The sequence below is a fragment of the Anopheles bellator genome (assembly GCF_943735745.2).
Source record: "Anopheles bellator chromosome X unlocalized genomic scaffold, idAnoBellAS_SP24_06.2 X_unloc_2, whole genome shotgun sequence".
Taxonomy (NCBI): domain Eukaryota; kingdom Metazoa; phylum Arthropoda; class Insecta; order Diptera; family Culicidae; genus Anopheles; species Anopheles bellator.
Window position 1 is genome coordinate 68,215 of NW_026684282.1, and position 27,466 is coordinate 95,680.

General features: G+C 38.4%; 1 protein-coding gene across 1 annotated transcript in view; it reads right to left on the bottom strand.

The window, feature by feature from the left end:
• LOC131214138 (pituitary homeobox homolog Ptx1) overlaps window positions 1-25,985 on the bottom strand; it is a 77,550-nt gene extending 51,565 nt beyond the window's left edge. Inside the window, exon 1 of the mRNA XM_058208507.1 lies at window positions 25,553-25,985. Coding sequence (XP_058064490.1) covers window positions 25,553-25,985 — 433 coding nt within the window. The remainder of the gene's footprint in view (window positions 1-25,552) is intronic.
• Window positions 25,986-27,466: the final 1,481 nt, after the last annotated feature.

Genomic DNA, 27,466 nt, shown 5'->3' on the forward strand with positions numbered 1-27,466 from the left:
CCCCCTATATGTAAACGATAAATTTCAACGCATACACCTAATAATAACAGAGAATGGATTACAAATCAGCAATTACAATAACAATAGAATACAAAAAATAGCATGAATAAACCCCAACTTTCCACAACAAGCCACAGCTAACCATCGACATCCGACAACCGAGCATTCCCGGGATAAGGCCCTTCGCGATGTAGGAAATGCCACTGCACTTGGCATCTTTTAGTAACTAGGCTGGCGTAAGGTAATAGACTCGCCAAAATTAATAGGGGCCTAGGACGCACAAATTAATAGAATACAATGTGGATCACAAAAGTATCATTCGACATAAATTCGAACGATTCGTATCAAACATATCGAAAACAATTACTATAAAAACAACCAAGTGCAATAAAAACGACCCGGTCCGTTCTTTTAAGATTGGAAAAGTCGACATTTATGTTTATTAAGAGCAAGGAATAAATTTTTGAGCAATTTGTGCTTCAAAACGCTGGAAACAATCTTCAATTTGCCTTAATATAACACACTGCTGGCCAATACAATAGCTAAAAGTACCGTATTTTTCCGTGTATAACGCGCACCTTTTTCCCAATTTTTTTTGCTCCAAAATCTGGGTGCGCGTTATACAAGGGAAGTAAAAATTTTGTCTCCTCTAAACATATAAATGTGCCCTTTTCGGTATATATTTTACCATAATACCATAATACCATATTGAATAAATTATAAAATGAAACATTTTTTAGGAATATAATTATCCATACAATATCGTCATTAAGTCATGGCAGGGAGTTAAAACAGAAGTTGTTGTGAAATCATTTAATGAATGTGGCATAAGCAATGCTATGGATGGTCTTGTAATGGTCTAGTATGTCTTTTGCAATGTATACGCATTTTATCTTTAGTCTACTTTAGAATATTTAAAGAATATTTAGAATAATACATTATTATCATTTGATATTTGTGGGATATCACATATCTGAAAAATGTATAATAAAAAACTTTTTTTCCAATTTTTTTCTCTTAAATATGGGTGCACGTTATACACGGGTGCGCGTTATACACGGAAAAATACGGTATTTGCGCTGCGTTATTTGATCATATTTCCAAACCTATTGAATTCACAGGTATTACAATGATAGCACAAGATAGTAGTACCAAAAATAAAATAAAGATGATCTAAAAGAGGTGAAAAATTCTAGGAATTCGATTATTACAATAGAATGCAGCTAAAAGTACCTGGCCAATAAAATAGGTAAATCTGCGTATAGGGCACATTTCAATTTAATTTACGCGGTTTACACTTTTCCTATTATTAAAGGTCAATATTTTATTTCAAAATTAGTCATTATCCTGTGTATCCGCCGTTGTTTTGAAGCCCTTCAGACATTTTCCTTGGCAACGAATCGACCAAATCCTTACAAGTTTTTGCAGGAATACCACTACTTTTGCACTTTTTGCCACAATTCATCTTTGTTTGGAAACTATTGTCCAGCTAACTATTGCTTCAAGGTATTCCACAAGTTTTCAATATGGTTTAAGTCAGGAGACTGACTTGACCAAGGCAAAAGTGACACATTATCGTCATCAAATCATGATTTCATAAGCTTCGACGTATGCTTGAGATCGTTTTCTTGATGAAATACCCATCTCAGTGGAATGTTTTCTTCTGAGTTAGGCAGAAAAACGTCTTCCATGATTGATATATACTCGAGAGCATTCATAGTGCTGTGTACTCTGAAATGGGTACCTATACCAGATCATGAAAAATATCCCCAAATCATGATACTTCCACCTACATGTCTTAAACAATTCTTTGTAAGCCTGGGATGGAATTATATGCCAGCAGTTCGTTGAACATTCCATTGAGAGTTTGCTCGAAACAAATAAATTTTGGTTTCGTCGCTCCATAAAATATTATGCCAATTTTTCGTAATCTTCAGTATCTTCCCAAGAACGACATTGAGCAGCAAACTGTTACCTCATCTGTAATATTTTTTAAATGGTAGGCCCCATGTGAGATGGAGAGATTGTGTCGACCGGGACGCAACAGTGGCCGGTACAGCTTCCTTGGAGCAGGTAAAGACCACTCGGCGATTGTAACCGCCGGCGGTTGTAACAAGAAGTCATGTGAAATTGCAGCGTATACAACGAATTACTTATTTTATTGACCATGCCAAATCGGACTGTTGTCGAAATAAAAAATGTTAAGTGGTAATACACCTGTCACTTTTGACATAAATATCACCAACATAGCAAAAAATGACAAGAAAGAAAAAAATGAAAATGACGTAAACTAGTGTATCTAAGTACAGTATCAGTTTGGTGATCATTGGTTTAGTAGTTCAAAAGTTACAGTTCAAATTGTATCAGCTTCTTGCAATTACCTATTTTATTGGCCAGCAGTGTACATTTTCTGATTCGCAAACAACTGAAAACAGATGTACGCTAAAATATAATATTACCTACTAATATATATTATATTTTATCTTCTTCTTCTTTTATGTTTGCAGCGCCATGTTTGCGCCGTGTTTTATGTTTGCAGCGCTGCGCGGTCTTGGCCTGCACCAGAGACATTGATAAATAATTTTGGTACTACTCACAACAGTTCGTTTTTACGGATGGGATTGTTAGTCCCGTGCCAATCCCTCTGTCAACGCCGGTATTGGAAATCGAAACTATTGCTGGTTGAGTGACGCTGGGGTATATTATATTGTATTGTATACAGGCGTGATAGAGAGGGGGGTTGGTGCCGGGACCAACAACTCCACCCGTAAAAACCAACTGTTACAGAGAGCATCAGAGATTAAGATTGTCTGTGGTTGGTGCAGGCTAAGACCGTTAAGAGGTTGTTGCCCAATAAGAAGAAAAAGAAACATTATTCGTAGGAATAACTATAATAAGTTATTCTTCCACTACCACACAACCACACAATAGTGTGTTAGTATAAAAATAAAAACCTTGAATGTCGGATTAAATTCTCGTTCTTTAACAATCTTTGCCCCAAATGACGTCATTTGAAAATATCCATTGTAATGACGAATTTTTCAACAAAATGACATGATTCGGCTGTGTCGCCACAAAGCAATGAATGCAAAGGTACTGGTGGCGGAGTCAGTAATGGCAATATCACTTTTCCACTTGGGCAGCACAATCCGGCCGTTTCTCCGGAAAATTTCAACGCGTCACATTTACCACAATGTACGTTCTTTGGTCCAATGAAAACGCTGGCATGCTCGCTGTACTTAGCGATGCAATCATATCGAAACGCTGCTCGATACAAATCAACATTTACCAAATCTCTTCTTGTGCGTCGCGAATTATGTACTTGTTGATCTCTATTTTTCACTCGAAGATTTTGCATTCGCAACCGAGCCGTTTCACGGATTGCCTCTCTGTGCTCTTGGAGTTGAGGAGCGCGACATTCAGCTTTACGAACGCGGTCCCGATTGTGAACAATTTTTCTTCTTTATATTATTCGTCATATTATTCGCAATGTAACGCATCCTTTTTGCACTACGGCTTTGTCGGGAAAGATTCGACTGTCTTGGTACAGCCATTGTTAAGGCAATATATGAGGCACTTGTTATTCCCTGTTCGGTATTACGACACTACACTGTGTTCGCGGATTGTTGCAATAGATTTTGGCAGTTATAATAATGATAGCTAAGTAACAATAAAAAATCTCCAAATGTTCGAGAATGTGCGAGAGAGACTGTCAAATCGACAAATTACTCGCAAGAGAGAGACTCGCGAGAACATACAAAAGAGAGTTCCTACCAATTTACAGCCAAATCGGTTCAGCCATTGGTAGGCCAACGGAAGTGGTTTCGTGTTCCAGCAGGACAACGAAATGTTACGAACTTCTTTAGTGACTCACCAGAAAGTCCAGGAGCTTGGTGAGAAAGCTTTAGTGCATCCACCGTATATTCCGGACCTTGTGCTAAACGATTGACACCTGTTTAGCGCATTACAAAAGACCGAGTGATGAAAAACTGAGATCGTTTGTGAAAATGGATTGCTCGAGATTTTCGCCAATAACGATGAAGCCTTCTACAAGAGAGGCATTTTGGAGCCTTCTACAAAAGAGCTATTTATCAAAAAAAACTACAAATTTTCCAACAAAACGGTGCATTTTTGACGCAAATCGGATCATTGAAAGCATCTTAAATAAAGTTTTGAAGTACTCGCAAAAAACGTCGATTACTTTTTCCTCAGCCTTATGATTGCCACAGGGTGGCAACGAGAAAGTGATACATTCATTCGTTCATTATCGTTTTGATTTTTACAGCTGTAGGTCTGATCTTTGTTTGCTGTTTGACGAAGTACTATGTTTACAGTTTATTCTTACATGATAAAGTCAGTGCTTGTGTTTCGTTCACCAGAAAATTTTAATGGATTCTTATAGAGAACAAATCAAGATCTTGCATCTTCAAAACCTCATAAACATTCAGATGAAGAGGACGTTGTCAAATCTGAACTTGACCAGACTATTCGTGTACAGGATTATCAAACGTTTCAAGCAAACTGGTACAGTTGTCCCCAAAAAAAAACCGGGGAAAAAACGGGTTGTACGGACTTCCGCGGTAATCAAAGCGGTGAAGGAGCGTTTTCGACGAAATCTGGCCGGCTCGGGAAGATAAATGGAACGTGATATGAAAATGAGTCACACCTGCACGCAAAACATAATCAAAAATGCTCTTGTATTCAGCCCTTTTACGCTTCGTCCACAGTATGAGTTTTCTCTACAGGTTTTTTGATATGCTAGGGTCCACACTAGTAGCAATTGGGCGAAAAATTCCGTGAGCTCCAGTTAGTGTAATGACAGTTCGTTTGTTTATGCTTTGATTTTTCAGTTTCCTTTCCTTCTCCTTCTATGGCCATTTTTGTCAAAATTTGATCCGCTGTCGACAAACTAGCCATTTTTTTGGAAAGCAATAAAAATTTCGAATCCCGGGATCGGTTTTCGCTCAACCGGCCATGGTTTCGATTCCCGATACCGGCGCTGACAGAGGTAGGTTGACGCGGGACCAACAACCCCGCCCGTAAAAACGAACTGTTACGGATAGCACCAAGAATAATTGATATTAACATTGTCTCTGGTGCAGGCTAAAACCCGCATAGCGGTTGTAGTGCCAAAGAAGAAGAAGAAGAAGAAGTTCATGGATTATCTCTCAAAAATATTGCTGACAGGGTTGTCAGATCTCGGATGCTAATGAGGACGCATGCTGCTCACAACATAATTTTTTCGGAACAAAAATTGTTCACCTTCGAGGCAACTTTGAACAAGCAAAATGATCGTGTCTATGGTGGAAGTCTTCGTGATATACCAGCCAATAAGAGAGAGGTAGAGTTAGAATAAAATTGGGGTCTACAGGTACCAAAATGCACTAGATGTGATGGTTTGAGGAGCAATATCAGCAAAAGGCAAACTACCACTGTTATTCATCGATCGGGTCGTGAAAATCAACTAGCAGTACAACTTGCAAAGCGTTATAAGAAGCCATTTGCTGCCTTCAGCCAAGGAACTTTTTGGAGATGAAGATTTTTGCTTTAAATAGGATTCAGCACCTATTCACAAAGCATTGGTTGTTCAGAAATGGTGCATACAAAATTTGCCATGTTTCATCAGTTCCTTTGAATGGCCTTCATCGTTTTCCGATTTGAACCCACTCGACTTTAATATCTTGGGATGCATGCCAGGAAAGTTAAACAACGTAAAGCATATGAGTTTGGACACTTTTAAGAATCATTCAGTCAAAATCTGGAAGGAAATGCCTAACGAAGTCGTGCGTGCGGCGTGTGATGCTTCCGAAAAGCGACTTCGGGCCGTAATCAAACACAAAGGCAAAAAATTTGAATTAAACTAAATACATTGTAAGTTTACTACTGTAACATGTTATTAAAACAGCTACAGGAGAGAGTTTTTTTCGATTTTTATGACATAATTTAAGGGTATCACTTGCAAGTTGCCATGCTGTATATAGATTACTGGTAAATATAGCATGGTTGTTGTATGGTTCATCATCGCGGCTCAGCAGTGCAATAACAGATTGTCGTATAGGTGATTATGTTGGCTGAGGCGTCATGGTATCCTTTTTCTCGATGTTTCTCAAATAAGCCTTTACACAAAATTTTCAAATTTGTTTTATATACTAATAGGACTATTTATTGCCCTAATTGACCGATGATTTGTTGGCGCAGCTTTCATGAAATTCTGTCATTTGTTGTACCTGCCGTGATAGTTATTGGCCCCTCTGTGAATTATTAACACTCATTATCCTCACGCTCTACTACTTTCCATCTCTTCCGACAGCTGGTTACAGATGTTATTTTAGGCTTTTTCTTTCTCAACTTTGACAGATGGAATGCTTAGCGTATCCGTCACTCGGCACAGTATAGGTTAACGACGACCGTTCCGTCTTGGTGTCGGCCTTCAAATTGCGGTATACGACACCTAAAAATCTTTACATAATTTCTCGCGTGTTTTATGCATAGCGTAACGAAGCGACTTCCTGGGATTGCAGTGTCCGAATGAGGCTCAGGAAATATAAGATTAAATGGGATTAAGTACGCCATCCTCGTTGCATCAGAGCACTACAAACAAAAATAGCACATGCAATGAACCAACTTGACTGGGGAGGGCTAAAGATGAGTATAAAGAACTAGATGAGGAAACTGTTTCCTTCATGAATTTTCCTATTTGTAGTGGAACTATTTTGGGTACATCGGCACGGTACAGTAGCACCATTTCTAACTTGTACATCGGCATGATACGACGTAGCATATACTTTTTATATTAAACTTAGAACTTTATGGGACATAAATGCTCGATTACATAAGAGTACAGAGATATTCCACATTTGGATTGCAGCTATTTGATATGTTTAAGGTATCAAAATGATTGAAGTGAAAATGTTTGGAATTAAATCTGTTTAAATTATATGTTATGCCACGTGGCATTAAGTCATTATATCCTGCTTATATCAATTAACTAACAATATCTTACAACTTGTTAACTTTAAAATGTTCAACTAATTAACTCACAAATTGTTGCATAGATAGAATTATGCATCTGTTGATTAGGATTTCTTTTAGTTTCTTGATTTCGAACGATAGTCTTTGCACTAGCTAGGTTTAGAACAAGATTTGTTGATGTTCTCCAGTGTAAATTAAGGATCATTTTGAAAATTTTATTCAGTCTTGTTTGTATTGACTGGAAGTTAGTTTTGGTGCATTGCGACCACAGAGAGACGTCCTACTATATAAAAGGGTAGCAAACAAAACAAATTTAGCACCGTTTGAATCTATGAGTGTAGAACATATTTTTGAATAATTTATATATTTCCCCAGTCATAGATATAGACGGTGTAGTACGATTATATATAACGCTGGCTAAATAGTAATCCATTATTTTCTCGATAAATGAATTTAGTGATCGATATCTGGCGAAGTATCGATCGTACAGTTTCAAGTTTATACACGGCGACACTTCACACTCCAAAAAATGCTGTCACCATTTTTTTGTTTACTCGATTCGGTTACTCGGCTACTGAAATTTGGCATGATGTTTATGGTACCGATACTTTACCAGCTAGTTTTATTGTATACAAAAATGGAATGAATGAACCTTTCCAAGAAATGTTCAAGCATCGAAAAATATTAAGTCGATTTTTTTAGAACCAAATGAAAAAAAATATCTTTCGTGATATACAGGATGATGTATATACGCGGTTTGAGCGAATGAAGAAAACATAGGTGTATGGGCAATTACAATGATAATTATATCAGATTTTTTCACACATCATTTTGTGCTGTAAGCCTATGTTGATCTGTAACTACATATCTTTTGGTGCAAATTATATCATTTTTCTTAATTATAATGTTCCCCTCTTCTGCAGAAAGGTACCTCAAGCACAAGGTATCTAAGCATTACTTTCCGTGAAGCACTATAAAATTTAAATGAAACATACACTATTTTACGGGGTGATACTAAAACCCTAATAATTGGCAAAAGAGGCTGTATAGTCTTATATAAACTTTGAATTATTTTATTATACTTTACACTGCATGATCCTTGCAACATAAGAACAAAACTAAAAGAAACCCCGAGTTTCCAGTCTACTTTGAATATGATGAATCTCTTATACAATAAACTAACACCCAAACAAATGCTAGTTTTAATGGGTTTGCTTTTTTAATGGTTTGCTTTTATTAATGGTTTTTAATTTACCACCAACCCTGAACAAAAAGTACGGGGAAGCTGTTGAAAGTTAGCATAAGCTAAAAAATATCCCTTCTAGCATATTTATGCACCCGCAAAAACAAATCGAACCTGAAGCGCAAGCAATAAAAGAGCAAACCCTGCATGATATGGGATAGAAATGGAAGGTTGGGTGACATAAAACAAAAGAAGGGTCGCAGTCGGCTGTCTAAGGGCGAAAACAGTCAAATTACAAAAAAAAGGCAAACACTAATCTGTCTCATCTGTTTCAATCTTGCTGAGACCGTTTTTCCCTCTTTTAAGCATCGAATGTCTAGACGGGCAAACACGGGAGGAATTGTTCCTAAAATTCTCTTACCATACCAAGGGGCTGAGATTGAAACATGTGCGTAATGCATCCTAAATTATCTGGTTTTGATTTCACACTCCCGAGCGAAGGCACGAGACAACGACGTCGATCAATCACAAACCCCTTGCTTTGGACGAAATCCAGGGGTCGAATATACAATAGTGAAATGATGGTGGAGTACAAGAAATAGAAGTAGGGGAGGAGAGTCAAATCTAACGTTTATTGACTGACACACTTGGGGGAGGCTAAACGGAAGCCAGGGGTTATCTTAGGGAAGCAGGAAAACGAGAAAAATGATAATTTTATAGGAAAATGAGTTTGAGGTTATCCTCATCATTGTGTGTATCATTGTGTGTATGTGTGCCTTTTTTGTTTTGTGCGATAGACGAAGGGTCCGCATGTTTCAGTACAGTTTGTTTTTCTCCCCTTCTGAAAAAGAGGATTTCTACGATGATCGGTTACGCCGGAAAGGGGTTTGCACTGCAAAGGGTGTAAACCCAGTGCAGTTCAGATGGGCAGATAATGATTATGCGATTCTTTTGCCGCCTGTCGTTGAGCCCCCTCACCATCTTCTTTGCCACGATTTTACGAAAAACATCGGGTACGGCTTCTAGGACAAGATGGGAAACAATAAGCCATATGGGACCAATTTTCTGGTCAAATGAATTTATTCACCCACATCTACGAAGAAAGACTGGTAGACAATCGAAGACGCGGTGCGGAATGACATGGGGAATCAAGGATTGCAGAAGCAACTTAGCCACAACCTTAGTCTAATAATAATGATAATCGCTTCATAGGCCTACAACATAAACGGTCACGTCAAGTCAACCCCTTTCAAGCTTCGAAAGCTGCAACCTACAGGAATTCGGCAGGAATTATTCAGATTGCAGAAGTTTGAAGACCAAGGACGCTAACATGTTTCAGATATAAACATATAAAGAACGCAAAGTGACAACTCACCTGAGCAACTAAAACGCAAATATAAAATATTCAACGATTCATATTGAGGAATAACATGCGTTTAATATATAATAATCAACATTATATAAAAATAACTGTTTAGTTTCATAATGTTGCATCTACCCAGGGTGCGTGGAAGGTATATTCGACATTGCATTCACAACGAACAGATTGGCTTTGCTTCATCGATGGAAACTTGAAGTATCGGTAGTGTAAAAATTATGAGAAAAGAGGAAGACGATAAAAATTCAATCAAAATAGAAAAAGTAGCACAAGTAATGGTTTTTGTTGTTTGGTGATGATGATTCCACATGATTCAGAATCTTAGACTTCATATTTTCCAAATTGGTGTGACAAAATACAATAAGCCTGACGTGATATATTGAGGTTGCCTAGTTGTGTTTGTTTTTATCTAGTTTACCTTTGGTGCATCCGATTATGTTCTGTTTGGTTTTTACGATCAAAGTTGTTTTCGCTGAAACAATCAAATTACTACACTTTGTGTTCACAGAGTCTATTTCTGTATTAACATATATACACTGCTTTTCATAATGATAACCTCACCCGTTTTTTCAGACTGAGGCTAAGCTAAAACGTTGAACCTATTTTTCGTAGATGAGGAATCAATTAGTTTTGCAAAAGAAATAATATCCATTGCTTGGTTTTGGCTTGGGTCCGAAATAAAAATTATTTTGACTTGGGAAGCCAAAAAACCATAAAACAGCTGCTTCCAAATGATAACCTCACTTGTAAAAGTCAGACCTAGTCCAGTCCTACTAATAATTCCATTGAATTGTCAAGTAACTGAGTTTTTTCATCTCAGTAGTTTTGCATATTTCCTGTAGTCAATTAGCCATTTTGCTTAAAAATGGGTCGTGGAGCTCAATTAGGAGAAGACGAAAACGGGAAAAATGAAGCGTACCATAGTGTTGGGAAGTCAAATCGGGAAAGAGCCTCATTACGAAAACGATTTCCAAGGTTTGTCAATAATTACTTGAAAGATCCATCGGAATATGAGGCTCGGGAGTCATCTGGACGGCCAAAACTACTCAACCCTCGAGATGAACGAAGAGTAGTTAAAGCTCCGTCGAACACAACGAAAAATTGTTGGCGTATTAAAAATGAATTTCACATGAATGTTAGGTATGCTACAATCTGGAGAACTCTTAGTGCCTCTGTAAGCATTGTCAGATAATCAAAGAGATAAAATTCAGTAATCAAGACACACCACAAAGCAGCAAGATCGTAATTTGCGAATGAGCATATGTCATGGAAAGATGAATGGAATTATGTAAGCTATCGATTCATTGAGTTTTCCAAAATTTGAGTTTTCTTTAATTTCAGGTCGTTTGGAGTGACGAAAAGAAATTCAATCTTGATGGGCCGGATGGTTTTTGCCACTACTGGTGAGATTTGAGACGGGAACCTCGTTTTTTTAGACGACAGAATTATGGCGGAGGTTCCTACATCATATGGGGTGCGTTTAACAGCCAAGCTAAATGTAATTTAACAATAGTTCCGTTACGAATGAACGAATGGCCATTCTGGAGAGTAATTTTAAGCCATATCTGCATCGTTTCAACCACCACTAGCTACTTTTACAGCAGGATAATGCAACTCTCCATGCAAGTAGAGCAACAAAAGCTTACTTGTAACATTGGGGAGCCAATGTTATGATCTGGGCGGCTGTTTCTCCAGATCTCAACCCTATTGAGAATGTTTCGGGAATTCTAGTTCGAGAGATTTTTGCGGATGGCAAGCAGTACGAAAACATACAGACGCTTGAAGTGGCGATTAGGAATGCTTGGCATTCCCTGTCGATGAAGGTGCTAAAGAACCTATCCGAAAGTATGCCAAAACGTATATTTCAAGTAATAAATCTTAATGGAGAGGCCACGGATTATTAACACATCATAATTTTCATTCATTTTTACTGGGTGGCCATATTTTCTTGAATAATACATAATGAGGTTATCATTTGGAAACAGCCGTTTTATCGTTTTTTGGATCTCCAAGTCAAAATATTTTTTATTTCGGAAAACCAAGCAATGGATATTATTTCTTTTGCAAAACTAATTGATTCCTCATCTACGAAAAATAAGTTCAACGTTTTATCTTAGCTTCAGTCTGAAAAAACGGGTGAGGTTATCATTATGAAAAGCAGTGTAGTTATGGCAGAAATCAGAACCAAATTTGTAAACGAAGGAAGTTGGGTTTTCAGAGTCAGCAGATTAACAAGACGATCGATTGATCGAGTGTGGCAAGTAATCGATGCGTGCCGAAAAAGGGTATTAAAGGATGCTATAAAAGGAAGGAAAGGAATGAAAAGGATAAAAAAGGGTATAAAAGGAAGGAAAAGGGTATGAAGGAAAGGATAAAAAGAAAACGGTAGTGAGCCACGGATGCTCTCCCTTATCAGATATTTTTCAGCTTTCAGCTTTCAGCTTTAAAAAGCACGACGTCTAATTATGTCTGTTGTTATTCTATCGATAACATGATTAATAGATGTTTAATAATTACAGATACATTATATGTACCACAACCGTCATTCATTCAGGTTATCATTCAACCAGCCATGGTTTCGATTCCCTTTACCGGTGTGACAGGGGGGTTGGCGCGGGGCTAAGAAGTCCACCCGTAAAAAAACAAACAAACAAATGTTAACAATGTCTCTCGTGCAGACCAAGACCGCACAGCGGTTGTAGCGCCAAATAATAAGAAGAAGATATGTACTACATTCCGATCATCAGCTTTACCGGGTTTTTCTATTTTTACATCAAAATTGCACACCGATAATTTTAACACTAAATAAATTTTGTTTACTGGTTGTTGCAAATTCCACTTATTTATTAGGTGTTTTCATTTAGAAAATCACGCTACCATGTAGTTTTAATATGTTCTGTGGTCTGTTAAACTCGTTTTCATATGTGTGGTTGTAAAAATACACCTAAAAACTGTGGCGTAACACCCATTTCATGCCTCATCTCCTTCTTTTTGGAAACCAGTGCAGTATGTCTGTTTTCTTGCAAAACGTAATTTGTGTGAACCGCTCACACGTTGTTCATTCGACCATAAAAGTTCGTTCGTGAACTTCCGTTAGAAAGGATCCTTTTGAGCATTGTTTCTGTTCTTTTTTATGAGGTAAATTCGAAAGTTTCGGAGCGTATTAGACACAAAGTCATATGCTAGCAAACAGAATCCACAGAAACCACAAAAACTAACAAATGCCATTACAACTTTACATAACGTATTACAATATGTTCAAACCCCTGAGACTAGGGCGAAACAACATTATAGAGGATGCTCGGTCGTATTACATAATGCTCGAAACAGATCTATTTGATGACTTCATGCCTAGAAAGGTCTCAAATTTCTCTGGTTGAGTAGAGACTACTTCATGCTGAGGATTTTCCTGAACATGGAATTCGTGAGAAAACCAATGGAAGCCACCTCCGAATCTGGAGGAAGAAGGTCAGATTTCCCGTTGTGCTGTGGACTCATAAATCTCAATTTAAACATCAACTAGACACTTTCTTATATCCTAGGCTGAAATTCATTTTCGAAAGAAGGGTTGATGATCGGTATGACGTGCACGGAGTTTCCAGTTCTGCTACTCCACAGCCTTGTCTCTTGTCAGTATACGAATAATAATGAGAATAACAAACTTTTCGATAAAAGGAAACCGCAATCTTTAAATAATAAATAGTTCTGCGGACTTCAGTACACTTACTGGGTTGTTCATTAAATGCGGAGACTCGGCAACAATGGGCGCTGCTACGACCCTAATATATGTTTGTTATATTTATTGTTATTGTTATGTTATTGGTACACTCTTCATATGAAAGTTTGTGAAGTTTCATTTCTTCTTCTTATTTGACGTTACGACCGCTAGGCGATCTTAGCCTGCTCCAGAGACAAAATCTCGTTAATATCTCTGGTGCTATTCGCAACAGTTCATTTTTACGGGCGTGGGGTTGTTAAGTCTCGCGCCAAACTCCTCTTTCACGTCGGTATCGGGAATCGAAACCTTGGCCGGCTGCGTGGCAGTGACGAGCGTTACCGACTGCTCTTTCAGTGGGTTCCGAAGTTTCATTTCAACGGGTCACTTAATTCTTTTACAAGCCATTTAGTATCTACGTGTAACGGTATTTTATACAACGGAAAAAATGAAATATTGTACAGTGATTTAATTTTTATTTTAGGAAAGTTTGAAAACAAAGGAAAATTATGTACGAAAATTGAAAGTATATAAGGACTTCTGATGGGGGTTCCTCTTGGTGTGAACCTGGTTCTTTGGCTCCGAAACGAGTTCGGGCCCAGACACCGACCAAAGAGGTATTAGCATAAGTTTGGGGGATGTGGATGGAATTTTGTTAGCGGATTACTTGCAAACTAGTAACACAATAAATTCTGTTTATTGTTGTAACCTTTTAGAGCTACTGAAAGTGAAAACTCGTGGAAAAAGACGCTTTTTAAAGAAGAAAAACATCCTCTTTCATCAGGGCAATGCCCCGTGTGACAAGAGCATTTTGAAAATGACAAAAATTAATTAATTTCGTTGAAGAAAAAGTTCAACTACATCGAATCCGAATCCATTATGAAAAAGTTCGAATTGTTGGAATATCCACCAGATTTGGCCAGAACCAAAAACATCATGCGTGAAAACCGTTTTTCATCAAATGATGACGTCATAACATATGCATAAGTGTATTTTGAAAGCATTCCTGTTTTTCATTTCAAGGATGGAATTTATAAATTGAAGTCTTCTTGGAAGCAGTATATTGATGGTCAGGAAGGTCATACTGAATAGTAAAGTATACTTCAAACCATGAAGTTGTGTTTCTCTTATCCAAGTTCCGAATTTAATGAACATACTGCGATACAACCAGTTATCCAAGTTCCGAATTTAATGAACATACTGCGATACAAGCAGTTGCACAAGCAGAAAAAATGAGCCGTGCCGGAAGATCGGATGTTGATGTTGATGGGCCCCGATCATCGAGCATGGTACCGAGTATTGATTCCACGCTTTCAGCTTGCCCGATGCCAAGCAGCCCGAAAAGTGTGCAATCCTATATGAACTTGTGGTACACGATTCGGGTGCACTCGTTGTTGGTCGTCGATATAAACGTGAATATTTATGAATCGCTTATAGCCCAACTATTCGTAGCTGTAGAAAGCTGCAGGATATCTCTCTCTGTACTCTGTAATAGACTGCCTCCTTTATACAGGCGGTCAAGTTAACAAGAATCAGAGTGGAACCAAAACAGTTATGAAGTAAGTTAGTACGCATCCTCTGGAGAATGGAAAAGCGTTGATAGAAATCGGCACCAGGATATATAGGTATGAAGGGCCAAAAACAGTCATGAATTGCACGGATAGTGCCATGCTGAATGCTGGTTTAGAGATCGTTACAGTCAAGCTCTCTTTAGTCATTTTTAAAGGCCGAATACGTTACTGCAGTTTATTGGAAATAAACTGCTGAAGTGCTTGAGTGAGGCAAAATCTTAAAATAGATGGCTGAAACCGTAGAGTAAAGAAAATGAAAGGAGGTCGAATCTCCCAACTTTCTCTAAAAAATCTACAAAAAACAAACAAAATACATCATGTTTTCGAGCAGTTTCTTACTTATGAAGAATGCTAACACCATTGCTAGGGATTAAGCCACACTATAAATCGGTATCAGAAGCATGGTATTACCAACATATCTAGTTGTAGCTATTTAGTGAATTTACTTAGCTTGCAACAAGCGGCTAGCTTCACGGTTGCAAAAAACAAGCTGCTCACTATGGTTTCCACAGTTTAACGCGTTAAATACAATTCGTTTCGCGTTTACTGCTTTCTCACGTTTTGTCCATGCCTCGCAGCGTCAAATTCTAATGCTGCCCGAAAAGACTCCTAGACGTCGTGGGATATTTGTACACTTGTTGCCGACGACTAACCGTAACGGGGAACGAGTTTGCCTGTCAAGAGAGGAGAACACCCAGAAAATCAGCACGAAGGTGGGTAGGCACGGCAACAGAAACAGTCGACCCTTTTAACCCGACCTGTTCTATGGCATTAGGATGAATGGCCCAATGGACCGATGAAGCGGAACATTGTCAACATCTCTATTGCTCAGTCTTTGGCAACTTACCGTTTGAATGAAAATAGATAGAACTTGCAGTGTAAAAACAACACTGAAACATAAAATGAATGGTTTCTAACTGCTCGAGGCATTCTTCGTGTTTCTTCGCACGTTTGTTCACAAACCAAGTCCGAAAATGCCCATTGGACAGACATGAGACAAACTAGCGTGAGACAAATGATTGCAATGATAAGAAGCCAAGCTGCGCCTGAATGGAATGCCCATCGTATTACTCTCCATTTTGTTTTACACAACGGGATTCAAATTTAAGATAGTATCTGAATGATCGCAAGTTTTATTATTTGTTTGATTTTTAAATTAAAGAGGGGCAAATTATAGCAGAATCAATAAATTTCAATGTTACTTTAGCGTGAATTCCACAATAGTATAGGAGACCTAGGGGCAAACTCAAGTACTTTATTGGTACGATGTTTGAATGCTGCGAATCAATCAACTTTGAATTCTTTTTTATCTCCCAAAGGATAGGCTGTTATCAAACTATGTCGGCGCAATAGACCTCAGCTGCCTACCCACGTAAAACCCTGCAAGGAGCAATATGCCATTTGGAATCAGAAAAGAATTGTATTGATAAGAAAAAGGAGTAAAAGTAGGTATCTAATATAGCATGTCAAACTTATGTTTTTATATGGACAGAGTATATTTCTTGTGAACATTGTTTTCTTTATTTTGGTATCTCATCTGAGCAAAGTATGTTATATTTCGTTGTAGACCAGATGAGTTGTGATTATTAGTTCTCTCTCTATGATGCTGTGGAACGTAGACGGATTGACATCTAACGAAGAATTATGGTTCTACCAGCTGCGCCGGTCCAGTTTAAAATGTTTCTTTTATTAGGGGAAATACACATAAATACCGTACACATAAATGCAGCACAGTGCAGCTGCACTAGTAGACCACAGGATTGTGGGATATATGCATTGGTACAGCGTTTGGTGTTTTTCTTGGTGTTCAGCGTTTGGTGATTCATCACACCCATTACGAGAGAAAATTGATGGAGATTAGTTCTTATGTTTTTGTTGAGCTCACTGACATTTTTCCTCTTTTTCTCTCTATCCTCGACCAACAACTTTTAGATTTTTTCATTCACATTTTTTTTTTGAAAGAAGAGAATAAGGCATAGATTTATAGAGCGAGAGAGTGTAAAAGAGCAAGAGAGAAAAATTTCTTTGTTTTTATTGATGCATACAACGTGCCGAAGCTACATTCTCATCGTTCTACATCGTATCTTAATCTGAGAATAATTTTCAATTGGAAACAAATTGGTTACTAGAGTTGGGTCTAGTTTTTCCGGCAATGTAGGTTAAGACCGTAAGTTATGTTTTATGATGGTAAGTTCATTGAGTTCGCTAGAGGATAACGATCGAGAATATATATTTTGTAGCATGAGGATGATCGTTTTCTAGCTCTTCTTTCATCATTTTCACATAGCTTATTCAACCAACCATTCGATATCCTTTCTACTTTTCATCAACCATTTGCAATTTCAACCACGTGAAATCAAAGGTCATGTCAGTCTGCTCGTGTAGTTTAAAAAAGATTTCTCTGAACTCCTTGTAGACTACAGCCTACGGAAGCTGCATTAGTCAGTCAAATTCTTCTTTTTCTTCTTCTTTGGCTCTACAACCGCTGTGCAGTCTTGGCCTGCACACCATTGTTACTATCATTGTTAATCACATTTCATTGTTGATTGTTTCATTTCATTGTTAATCACATATCACATTGTTAATATCTCTGCTGCTATCTGTAACAGTTCGTTTATACGGGCGGGGTTGTTAGCCCCGCGCCAACCCCCCTCCCCCTATGTCAGCGCCGGTATCGGGAATCGAAACCACAATCAACCAATCCCACGACGCAAGCAATTCGAAGAGGTACAAATATTGGTGTAAAAATAATGTTTAATAGTGAATTCTAAGCTGTTGCTTATTTCGGTAAGTAAATAAGTAAGCATTGGGAAGCATTTCTTGAGAGGTATTTACTTCTAAATCGTAAAAGTAAACCGCATTTGTTTACATTTTCAGCCGACCATGAAATGGAACAGAGTGTCATCCTGCTATTGAATGCCGACAACACAGCGGACGATTACGATGGAGCGGACGATGCGACGATGCAAGCGGAATATCGAAAGCGACAACGCAGTGCTAAACATTTGCCAAAAGACAGTGCCATACAGAAAAGTGAAACAATTGTTTAAAAACCGTTGTTGTAAAAAACTGAATAAATGCAACACTTTGTTTACAACAGCAGAACGATTTGAGAGGGTGTATGGGATGAGGGGAAGAGAGAATAAAAATGTAGGGGAAAACGCCCATACGATTTTTACCGGTACAAGCCGCAGGATACCGGACCCGAACAAAAAAGTCACTCATATTTTCCATAGTGAGACGAAATATCTGAGCGCCGATTCGTTTCTCACCAAAGGCCAGAAAGAAAGCGCAACACCGAACAACTTTTTTTTCTCTGTCACGCTCATGTAGCATCCAGTCCGGCACTCCAACGTCAAACTGTTAGAAACTTTTAGTTTCATATCAACGTACGACGCACGACGCACGACGAAAGCAATTCAACGAGGTAAAAATATTGGTGTAAAAATAATGTTTAATAGTGAATTTTAAGCTGTTGCTTATTTCGGTAAGTAAATTTAAGCATCGGGAAGCATTTCTCGAAAAGTATTTACTTCTAAATAGTGAAAGTGCACCGCGTTTGTTTCCATTTTCAGCTGACCATTACAAGCGTACGGGACAATGTCGATAGGGCAGATGGTACAGGATACATGGAATACAGGATTCAGGGATGGATCGTACGCGCAGAGATAAGTGAAAAGTGCATGTACATGGTGGAATAGTGAAACAATTGTGAAAATATTGTAATTGTAAAACATTTGTGGTTATGAATAAATACAAAACATTGTTTACAACATCAGAACGATTTGACAATTCATTGAGAGTATGGAGGTGAGAGGTATATGGAATGAGAGGAAGAGAGAATAAAAAAATAGGGGGAAACGCTCACGGCGCCCATACGATTTCTTCCGCTATAAGCTTCAGGATTCCGCTATAAGGGCGCTCCCTCCATATAGTCTTCCGCTATTATTTTCACAGAACTCAGTTATTCCGGTAAAACCGCCATACTGAGAGGGAGCATCTGACGAGTCGAAATCCGCGGCTAGAAAAATGAAAAATTGAGCGATTTTTTTGTTCGGGGAGTAAGGGCGCTCCCTCCATACAGTTTACCGGTATAAGGATCACAGAACTCAGTTATTCCGGTAAAACCGCCATACTGAGAGGGGGCATCTCACGAGTTGAAATCCGCGGCTAGAAAAATGAAAAATTGAGCGATTCCAACCCAGGCCAGCTGCGTGACAGCGACGAACGCGACCGACTGCTCCATAAGCGGGGGTTAAAACTCTTTTCAAAATATCAAATCTTTACATCGATCAAAACATTACAAAATAAAAAAATGCAATTGTACAGCATCTCGCTAAGTGCAACATGGTTTTGGTGCTCTTACTAGGTTGTATACTAAGTGTTGGCGTTCGATTCCAAAGGACGCAGCTACGAGCCTTTTTTTAGTTATATTGGTACACTCTTCAAATGAACGTATGTGAAGTTTCATTTCAATCGGGCACTTAATTATATTTTTACAACCTCTTTAGTATCGACATATAACAATATTTTTTACAGTTGTTATGACGTCATCATTGAATAAAAATTTATTTCATATTGATATTTAAACAATTCGAACTTAAATTCATGGATTTTTGCCATTTTCAAATTGCTCTTGTGGCACGGTGCACTGCCCCGATGAAAAAGGATGTTTTTCTTTTGCAAACCGGATCTTTTTTCACAAACTTTCACTTTCAGTAGGTCTAGAATGTTACAACAAAGTTCAAAATTTATTGTTTTACCATTTGGCATGTAATGGTACAAAACTTATGCTAACATATATTTAGGCAAATCATGTACGAACTCGTTTCGGAACCGAAGAAATAGGTTCACACCACTCTTTGGCCTCTTTTTTTTATTCAGGATCATGGTGATAGGCTCAAGTCTCAAGCCATTCGAATGCGTTTATAGCGAGTGCGTTTTTAGCGAATGCGGCACCCATTTTGCAAACAGCTTTCAGGAAACCGAAACTTCAGTCAAAATATTGGTTATACCGCTTAATAAGTTGATTAGGCCTTATACTCAATTTCTTTGAATGATTCGACGATTTTCCAATACGATAGTGTGTAATTTTTCTGCGATTTCTGGCGTTTATTTTTGGACGTGGATTGTTTTGAAGGCTACTGCTACCACGTTCAAACTCAGAAACCTTCTTTTAACCCTCAAATTAAAGGTGAGGACTCCTTAAACACATTCAAAATTCGTTCATAAATCCCCTTTTGCTTTTAAACCTTCCAAAACTAAAAATTAAGTCATTGCACGGAACTTGATTTTTTCCATTGTAAAAAATACTGTGACATGTCGATACTAAAGGACGTGTAAAAAAAAATTAAGTTACCGATTGAAATGAAACTTCACATACGTTCATTTGAAGAGTGTACCAATGTAACAAAAAAATTAGTCTCGTAGCTGCGGCCTTTGGTATCGAACATCAAAACTTAGTATACAACCTAGTATTTCCTCATTTCGGTACATTTTTCAAAAACCGTCCGAGGAATTCGGGAAGAATTTTGCCAATTGACACGCATTTATGACCGCATTAACGTATGGCTTTTATTGTATACCATTCATTTGTAAACATAATTTGAGCATATGTAAGCAAAATAACTGTAAAATAATAAACACGGCTTGGTCCGTTCTTCTAAGATTAAAAAAATAACTAAAAGAAAGCTTTTTAATATGGGTGCTTTGCAGTTCGACCAACATATAAGCTATTTGCAATTTTCGATAAGCAAAATATAAGCGATAAGCAAAAATAGACTCATTAGAAAAAATATCAATAATTCTCAATACCATTCTGCAATACCTTCGTTTGTTTTCTTTTGTTCACTCAATGCCTCAATTTAATGCCCTCAATCGGATAGTTGATAGCCATTACCATGTCCATTTCTTTTAGGGTTCACCCTCTTGTCACTTAAGGTGTTAAACACAATCAGTCTGCCATGGGAGACCGAATTTGCATGGCACAGCTGTCATTTGGGAGCGTTTCACTTCGGAAGTTGCGGCAACCGGCAATTTGTCATCGAGTGCGGTGTCATGAAATATCAACTCTCCGTCCCACAAGAATAAACCGGATCAGTGTACCTTTCACGGCTAATTTCTCACCCTCAATTATTCAGAACTATTTCTTATTTTGAACAGAAACCATAACGTATATGTATAACCTTTGTAAAACAAAATTAAATAAGTTTTTTTTTTCGTTATATGCAGTACTCATTCAATGAAGAGATAACTACTGTTATATTGCAGTATAAAATTTATTAATTCTTCAACAAACAAAAACGTGTATGAGTAACTGTTTCCAAATAATCATAGTTACATGTCATATCGAAACCAGATGTGGCTAGTTTGACACGATTTGTGGACAAGTGACGAATTGAAAGAAGTGTGCATACCCAGCAATGAGAGGTGGTCGCAAGACGCTGGTAAGCGTAGAATATTATACAAAAGAACTCAGAAAAGACAAAAACGTACACAACGAACCAAAAACTGACAGTGTAAGTATGAAAAAAAAACGTGAACTTGAGGAAAACAGAGTGGGATATCGACCCACAAGATAATTTTACAAAGCAGTAGCAGGTCGTCGAAACATTTTAATACTTGAGACGGGCCCAGCACTTTGATGAATTACTCAATGACAAAATTACCGAGCAGCCAGCGTCTGCACTGCCGGATGCAAATATGCTTCTGCCATTGAGAATTGAAGAAACCCGGAGTACAATACGTTGGCTAAGATCAACATAGCACTAGGCCCTGATAGGATAACAGGCAAGTTCGTGAATAATGGAGAATGAATGAGAACAATGAAGGAGTCGCTATAGCAGGCATTATATGTTGTGCTTACTGTCATATAGTGTACGTATAGTGTACGAGTCAAGCGACTCGAACGATGAGAGCAGTTATTTGACTAATTTCGTTCGTGTTGTGAAATTGATCGTTCATCAAGTAGTTCTTTGACGTCAAATGATGCTGTGTTATTGTACAATTTTTTTGTAGTACGGATGAATTCATATTTCCGTATATTAAAAACTTACGCATCATATATCTGCACCGATCACATTTGATTGTAGCGTTTATTGTTAGCGATTTTTCTCTCACAACAATGATCTTAAAACATTACTGTGAAAGATAAATTGGGGTAACGAAAACGCCATGTAGAGGGTCCAGGCCCCCTGGGTTGCCTGAAAAGGAACGTGTACCAAGGGGTCTGGACACACCTAGTTCTGCAATAAAGAACAATTCTATTCAAAAATACGGCCCAGTCCGTACCTAAATATATATTTAAAAAAAACAATTCTATTAAATAATAACGCTATGTAAAGGCCACAAATATTATACTACACCAAATCGTGTTCAAATATTAATTCAAAGCCATAATAAATAATAGGCGGAAAAAATGCCAACCATTTTGAAAAAAATGTGGTAAAAATAGTTAAACTAAATTTGTATAATAATATCAATGTCAGCGTCAGCGGGGGTTATTGTGAGTTTGACCACCAAAAATACAACAGTGCACTACCGTCAACATCGCTTAGAGATTATACAATTAAGTTGACAATACATGTCTCTTAGAGTAGTTTTTTCCTTTTTTGCATCATGCTCTTGTCCATAAATTCAGACAGTTCTTAAACATTTTCATACTATTGCCAAAAACTGTTCGATTGGTTCTTTACTGAATCTGAAGCTTTTAGGCACTATTTCAAAATTGTTAGACGGCTATCCATTTTTTCAAAAACTGGCGATGGATGCATTGCTTTGGCCAGGACATATCTAAGAGAGAAGCAACAACTTGCAACAAGTGCCAGCGCGCATTGGATAGCATATCGAATATTAGTAGGTTATAAAGAGGAACAAATGAGTGACAATGGAAACAGAAAGTACAGAACTGAATACATTGTTGACTGAAATCTATTTGTCTCAGGAATAAGAGGATGAAAATAGAAGTGAAACGTGACCTAGTGAAAGCTAAACCGGAAACTAACTGGAGATCAGAATCGTGATGCGGAACGTTCTTTATGAGACGTTTTTTCGTTTGTTTTATTAAAAAGAAGGAAGGGATCCAACTACCGTCAGTATAGCTCTGTACATAATAATGTATTTATAAACAAATTGAACTGCTGCAAGTTCTGACACTTTGTTTATTTCTCTCTGTTTTTTTTTTACCTCCTCTTGGAAAGAGGAATATATAATCTATTACCAAGTCTTCCCCTTCTCTGTCCATGTCAATACATAAAATGTAGGGAACGGGGAAAACGAGCGGTTTTTTAAATTCGAAACTAAGGGTGCATAGCGGTTCAGGGTGCAGGATTTTTTTATCGTTCATTACCTTTCCTAATCTTGCGCGAAAGGGAAAGAAATCGTGCGCCAAAGGAAATTCAGTAGTAATCTAATTGAGACTCATTATGTTTTCAGGGTTAATTTGAATCATTGTGTGATAGCACCAAAGCGATAATATAATATTAGCGTCATTAGCGTCATTAGTTCGTTTGTTCGTTACGTGTGCTGTTAACGACATATTTGTCTCTTTACTTGTCAAGTTGTCTTCTTCGATATCGAGGTATATACGAGGTTTGTTCAAAAAGTATCTCGACATTTGAATTTCCGCAGGCTACGTAACACATCGTTCAAAAAGTCCCGAGACTAACATAGAGATGGCGGTAATAATACAATTTATATACCAAGGTTCAGAAGTACCAACCTTCAGATAAGATGTGCCAAAATATAATTGATGTAATTCGAAACATAACCAAGAAAGCTATAGTGGTTAAAGTGACGCTACCTTTGCAATCGTGAAAAAATGGGTCAAAAGGAGTTTCATGTGTTGATAAAACATTGTTTTCTAATAGGAAGAAGCACTATTCAAGCTCAGCAATGGCTCGAAAAACGTTATCCGGACTCTACTCCGTCGAAAACAACCATTTGTCGGTAGTATGCAGACTTTAGAAAAGGTCGTGCTGATACAATTGATGCGGAACGTTCGGGTCGGCCAAATGAGGCAGTAACTCCCGAAAACACCAAGAAAGTATTGAAAATCGTGATTGATGACCGCAAAATAAAAGTGCGCGAGATAGATAAGATGTTGAACATATCAACTGGTAGTGTATTTACTATTTTACACCAAAAATTGCCTATGAAAAAGGTTTTTTTCCAGATGGCTGCCGCGTTTGATCACAATGGAACAAACGATCACAAATCAAAACGATGACCAAATTCAACGAATTAGGCTTCCAACTACCTTGTCACCCTCCGTACTCGCCGGATCTTGCCCCCAGCACTACTGGCTCTTTACAGATCACAAAAAAATGCTACGGGAAAAAAGATTTGGCTCGAATGAGGAGGTGATCGCTACTACTGAGGCTCATTTTGAGTCGAAAAACAAATCGTTCTACAAACATGGCATTGAAAAGTTCGAGAATGAATGCTGGAATGATTGTATTACACTTGAAGAAGATTCTTCTTCTCTTCTCTTCTTATTTTGGCGTTACAACCGCTGGGCGATCTAAGCCTGCACCAGAGACATTTTTAGTTAATAATACCTCGTGGTGCTAACACCGTAACAGTTCGTTTTTACGGTCGGGGTTGTTAGCCCCGCCGGTACACGCCGGTATCGGGAATCGAAACCATGGCAGGTTGAGTGACAACCGATCCCGGGATTCGAACCCAGGCCAGCTGCGGTGACAGCGACGAGCGTTACCGACTGCTCTATCAGCGGGGCTTGAAGAAGATTATCTTGATGAATAATAAAGAATTTTGCCGATAAAATGATGTTTTCATAGTTAGTCCCGGGACTTTTTGAAAGATGTGTTATATTCGAATTTCTATATTTTGAAGGCGTTAGGTTGCTACACATATCTGTGACTTATGGTGAAAACTTCGGTCATTTTGAATGTCGGTTAATTTTTGACAGCTGTTTGGCTTGGACAAGTGTTAGCTCATCGTCGATTTTTCTCTACTCCAAAAGGAAGGATGGAATCTTTCTCTTTCTTTTCTCAAAGATGATGTGGACGTCGAAAAACCAAGTTTGGTCGAATGTGAATAGTTTTGCTTACAGTTTTCTTCGATTGCAAGGTCGTGGTGCATTGTGAGTGTTTGCCAAACGATAGAACACTCAATAAAGAATATTTCCTACAAGTTATCCGCAATTCGCCCGAAGTAATCCGTCACAAATGCCCGGATTTGTGGGAAACCCGAAATTGGCTGTCGCGCCCCTGCTCACACATCGCGGTTTTTGCGCGAATTTCTGGCCAAAACATCACACTAATGATGCCACAGCTACCGTATTCTCCAGATCTGGCCCCCTGTGAATATTTCCTGAATTTTCCTGTTTCCAAAACTCACATTAACGCTTCGTGGTAAATTTCTTTTGGAGTGGACAGAAATCGACGATGAACCGATACACGTCCAAGCAAAACAGCTGTCAAAAATTGACTGATTACTCGAAAAAATCGAACTTTTCACCAAAATTCTCTGACATGTGAGGCAATCTAACGCCATAAAAAAATCGAAAATCAGATATACGTAGCCCGTGAAAATTCAAATATTGCGATACTTTTTGAACACACCTCGTACTGAATTGATCTACTATTTTATACGCCATGTTAATTGTGACTGACTGTTAAATCTATAATGAGGACATGACTTTTCTTTCTTAAAGGGGCAAATTAAAGGTTTTATTTATTTTTCAACAAATTTAACATCATTAGGATACTTACGTTTCAACTTTTCCAGTGGTTCGTGTAATGCAACCGAAGGATGCTGATGATGGTGATGATGATGGTGGTGGTGTCCAGATAAGTCAGGGGTTCCATGGTGTAAGTGACCAAGACCGGCACTATTGATGCCTCCAGGAGACATCAAGCTAGTGATGGCTGAGGAGACACTAACTCCACTGGTAGCGAGACTGTTATGCAGGTTATGATGCGTGTGATTGTGGATGTGGTCAGCAGTTCCATTGGTGACGTTACCAGCCCCCCTGCCCCCATTCGAGCCATTACCTGCTCCACCGCTAGTCCCTCCAGCACCTCCTCCTACCAGATCCTGCAGGCAGAGACCGGTTGTGTCACTCATGGCGTCGAGGGCGCCTGAGATAGGGCCACCAGGACCACTACTTACACCACCACTACCTCCAGCAACGCTGCGATCCATCACGGACTGTGGATATAACGAGGATAACTGGTTATGGCCACCGCCCGGAAAGATATCCTTGTACGACCGGAGATAAATCGTCTTGGCGGCTTTTTGGTGACAGTGTTCCCAAGAGAAGCTGGGTGCAGCACGTTGTGATGCCGGCACGATGACGAGAGAATGGAGCGACGCAGTTGAAGGTTGATTGTTGCGGTGTGACAGAGAGGGCGAAGTTTTGTTTAGTGGTCGATATTTCTAGCATACGTCAATTCCGTGGTAAATTCTGTCCCTTATGTGGCAAGAAGAGTTGTTCTTCTAAAAGATGAAATAAAGAACGTAAAAAGTATATAAATTTTCAATCGATCAAAGGAGAACTATAATGATTTTACATTTATCAAATGGTCACAACATACAGGATGCCTCATCATGATAGATACTTATTTAAATGTTAAATAACTTCGCCATTGTTCTTCGTCGCTTGTCACACAACCGTCCATGGTTTCGATTCTCGATACCGGCGTGACAGGCGATTGGCGCGGCACCAACAACCCCGTCCGTAAAAACAAACTGTTACAGAGAGCATCAGAAATTAACATTGATTAACATTAACATGCTTTTCTAGACTCTCTTTTTTCTTCAGTTAAGCACCTTGTGATACACTACATTTTTTATTATCAGGCGTAGGAACAAACAACGCAGATGGTCTTCCGAATCGTGAACATCCCACATATTAGGTTGGGGAAAAAGAAATGGTCGTTTTTTGAGTGAATTTCAAAAGTGTATTTAAGATATATTCAATGGTCCGATTTACGTCAAACATGTATCGTTTTGTTGGAATTTATTGTCTTTTCAAATGTAGGTTCATCATGCCTCATAGAAGACTTGGTCGTTATTGGCGAAAACCTTAAGGCCCCCACACACAGGGAACGTTACGTACGTTTCGACGCGACGCTTTTTCGGACCTTTCACACCGGTTACGAACGGCGGCGACAGGCAACGGAAAAGTCTTTCGCCCTCTCGTTCGGGCGAAAACAATTAGACATCTTGGGTAGTTAAAAAATAATCGAAGATTACTCATTTGATGTTTTTTTTGTATCACAAGCATGCAAAATAATTTTAACTTAATTATTACTTACTACAAACACACTACAATTATTACTACAAACACAAATTCATCATGAAACTATTTTAATTCTCGCACCAAAAATTCAATGTGTCTTGATCTTCCAAATATAAACACAAATAATCTGTCAAAACACAAGACTTCGCCCCTCTCACCCAAAAACCAAGTATACGAACCTTGGCCAAAGTTTTTAAGCGACACAGAAGGAGCGTTGTCTTTTCATACAGATTCGTCGTCGCCGTACGAAGTTTTCGTCGACGCCGGTGTGAAGGGTCCCATAGAATCCCATACGAGACAACGCGTCGTTCGCTACGCTACTTTCATTTCATTTCATTTCATTTTGGTGTGCAAAGGCCTTTAAGTAATCCATTTTCGCAAT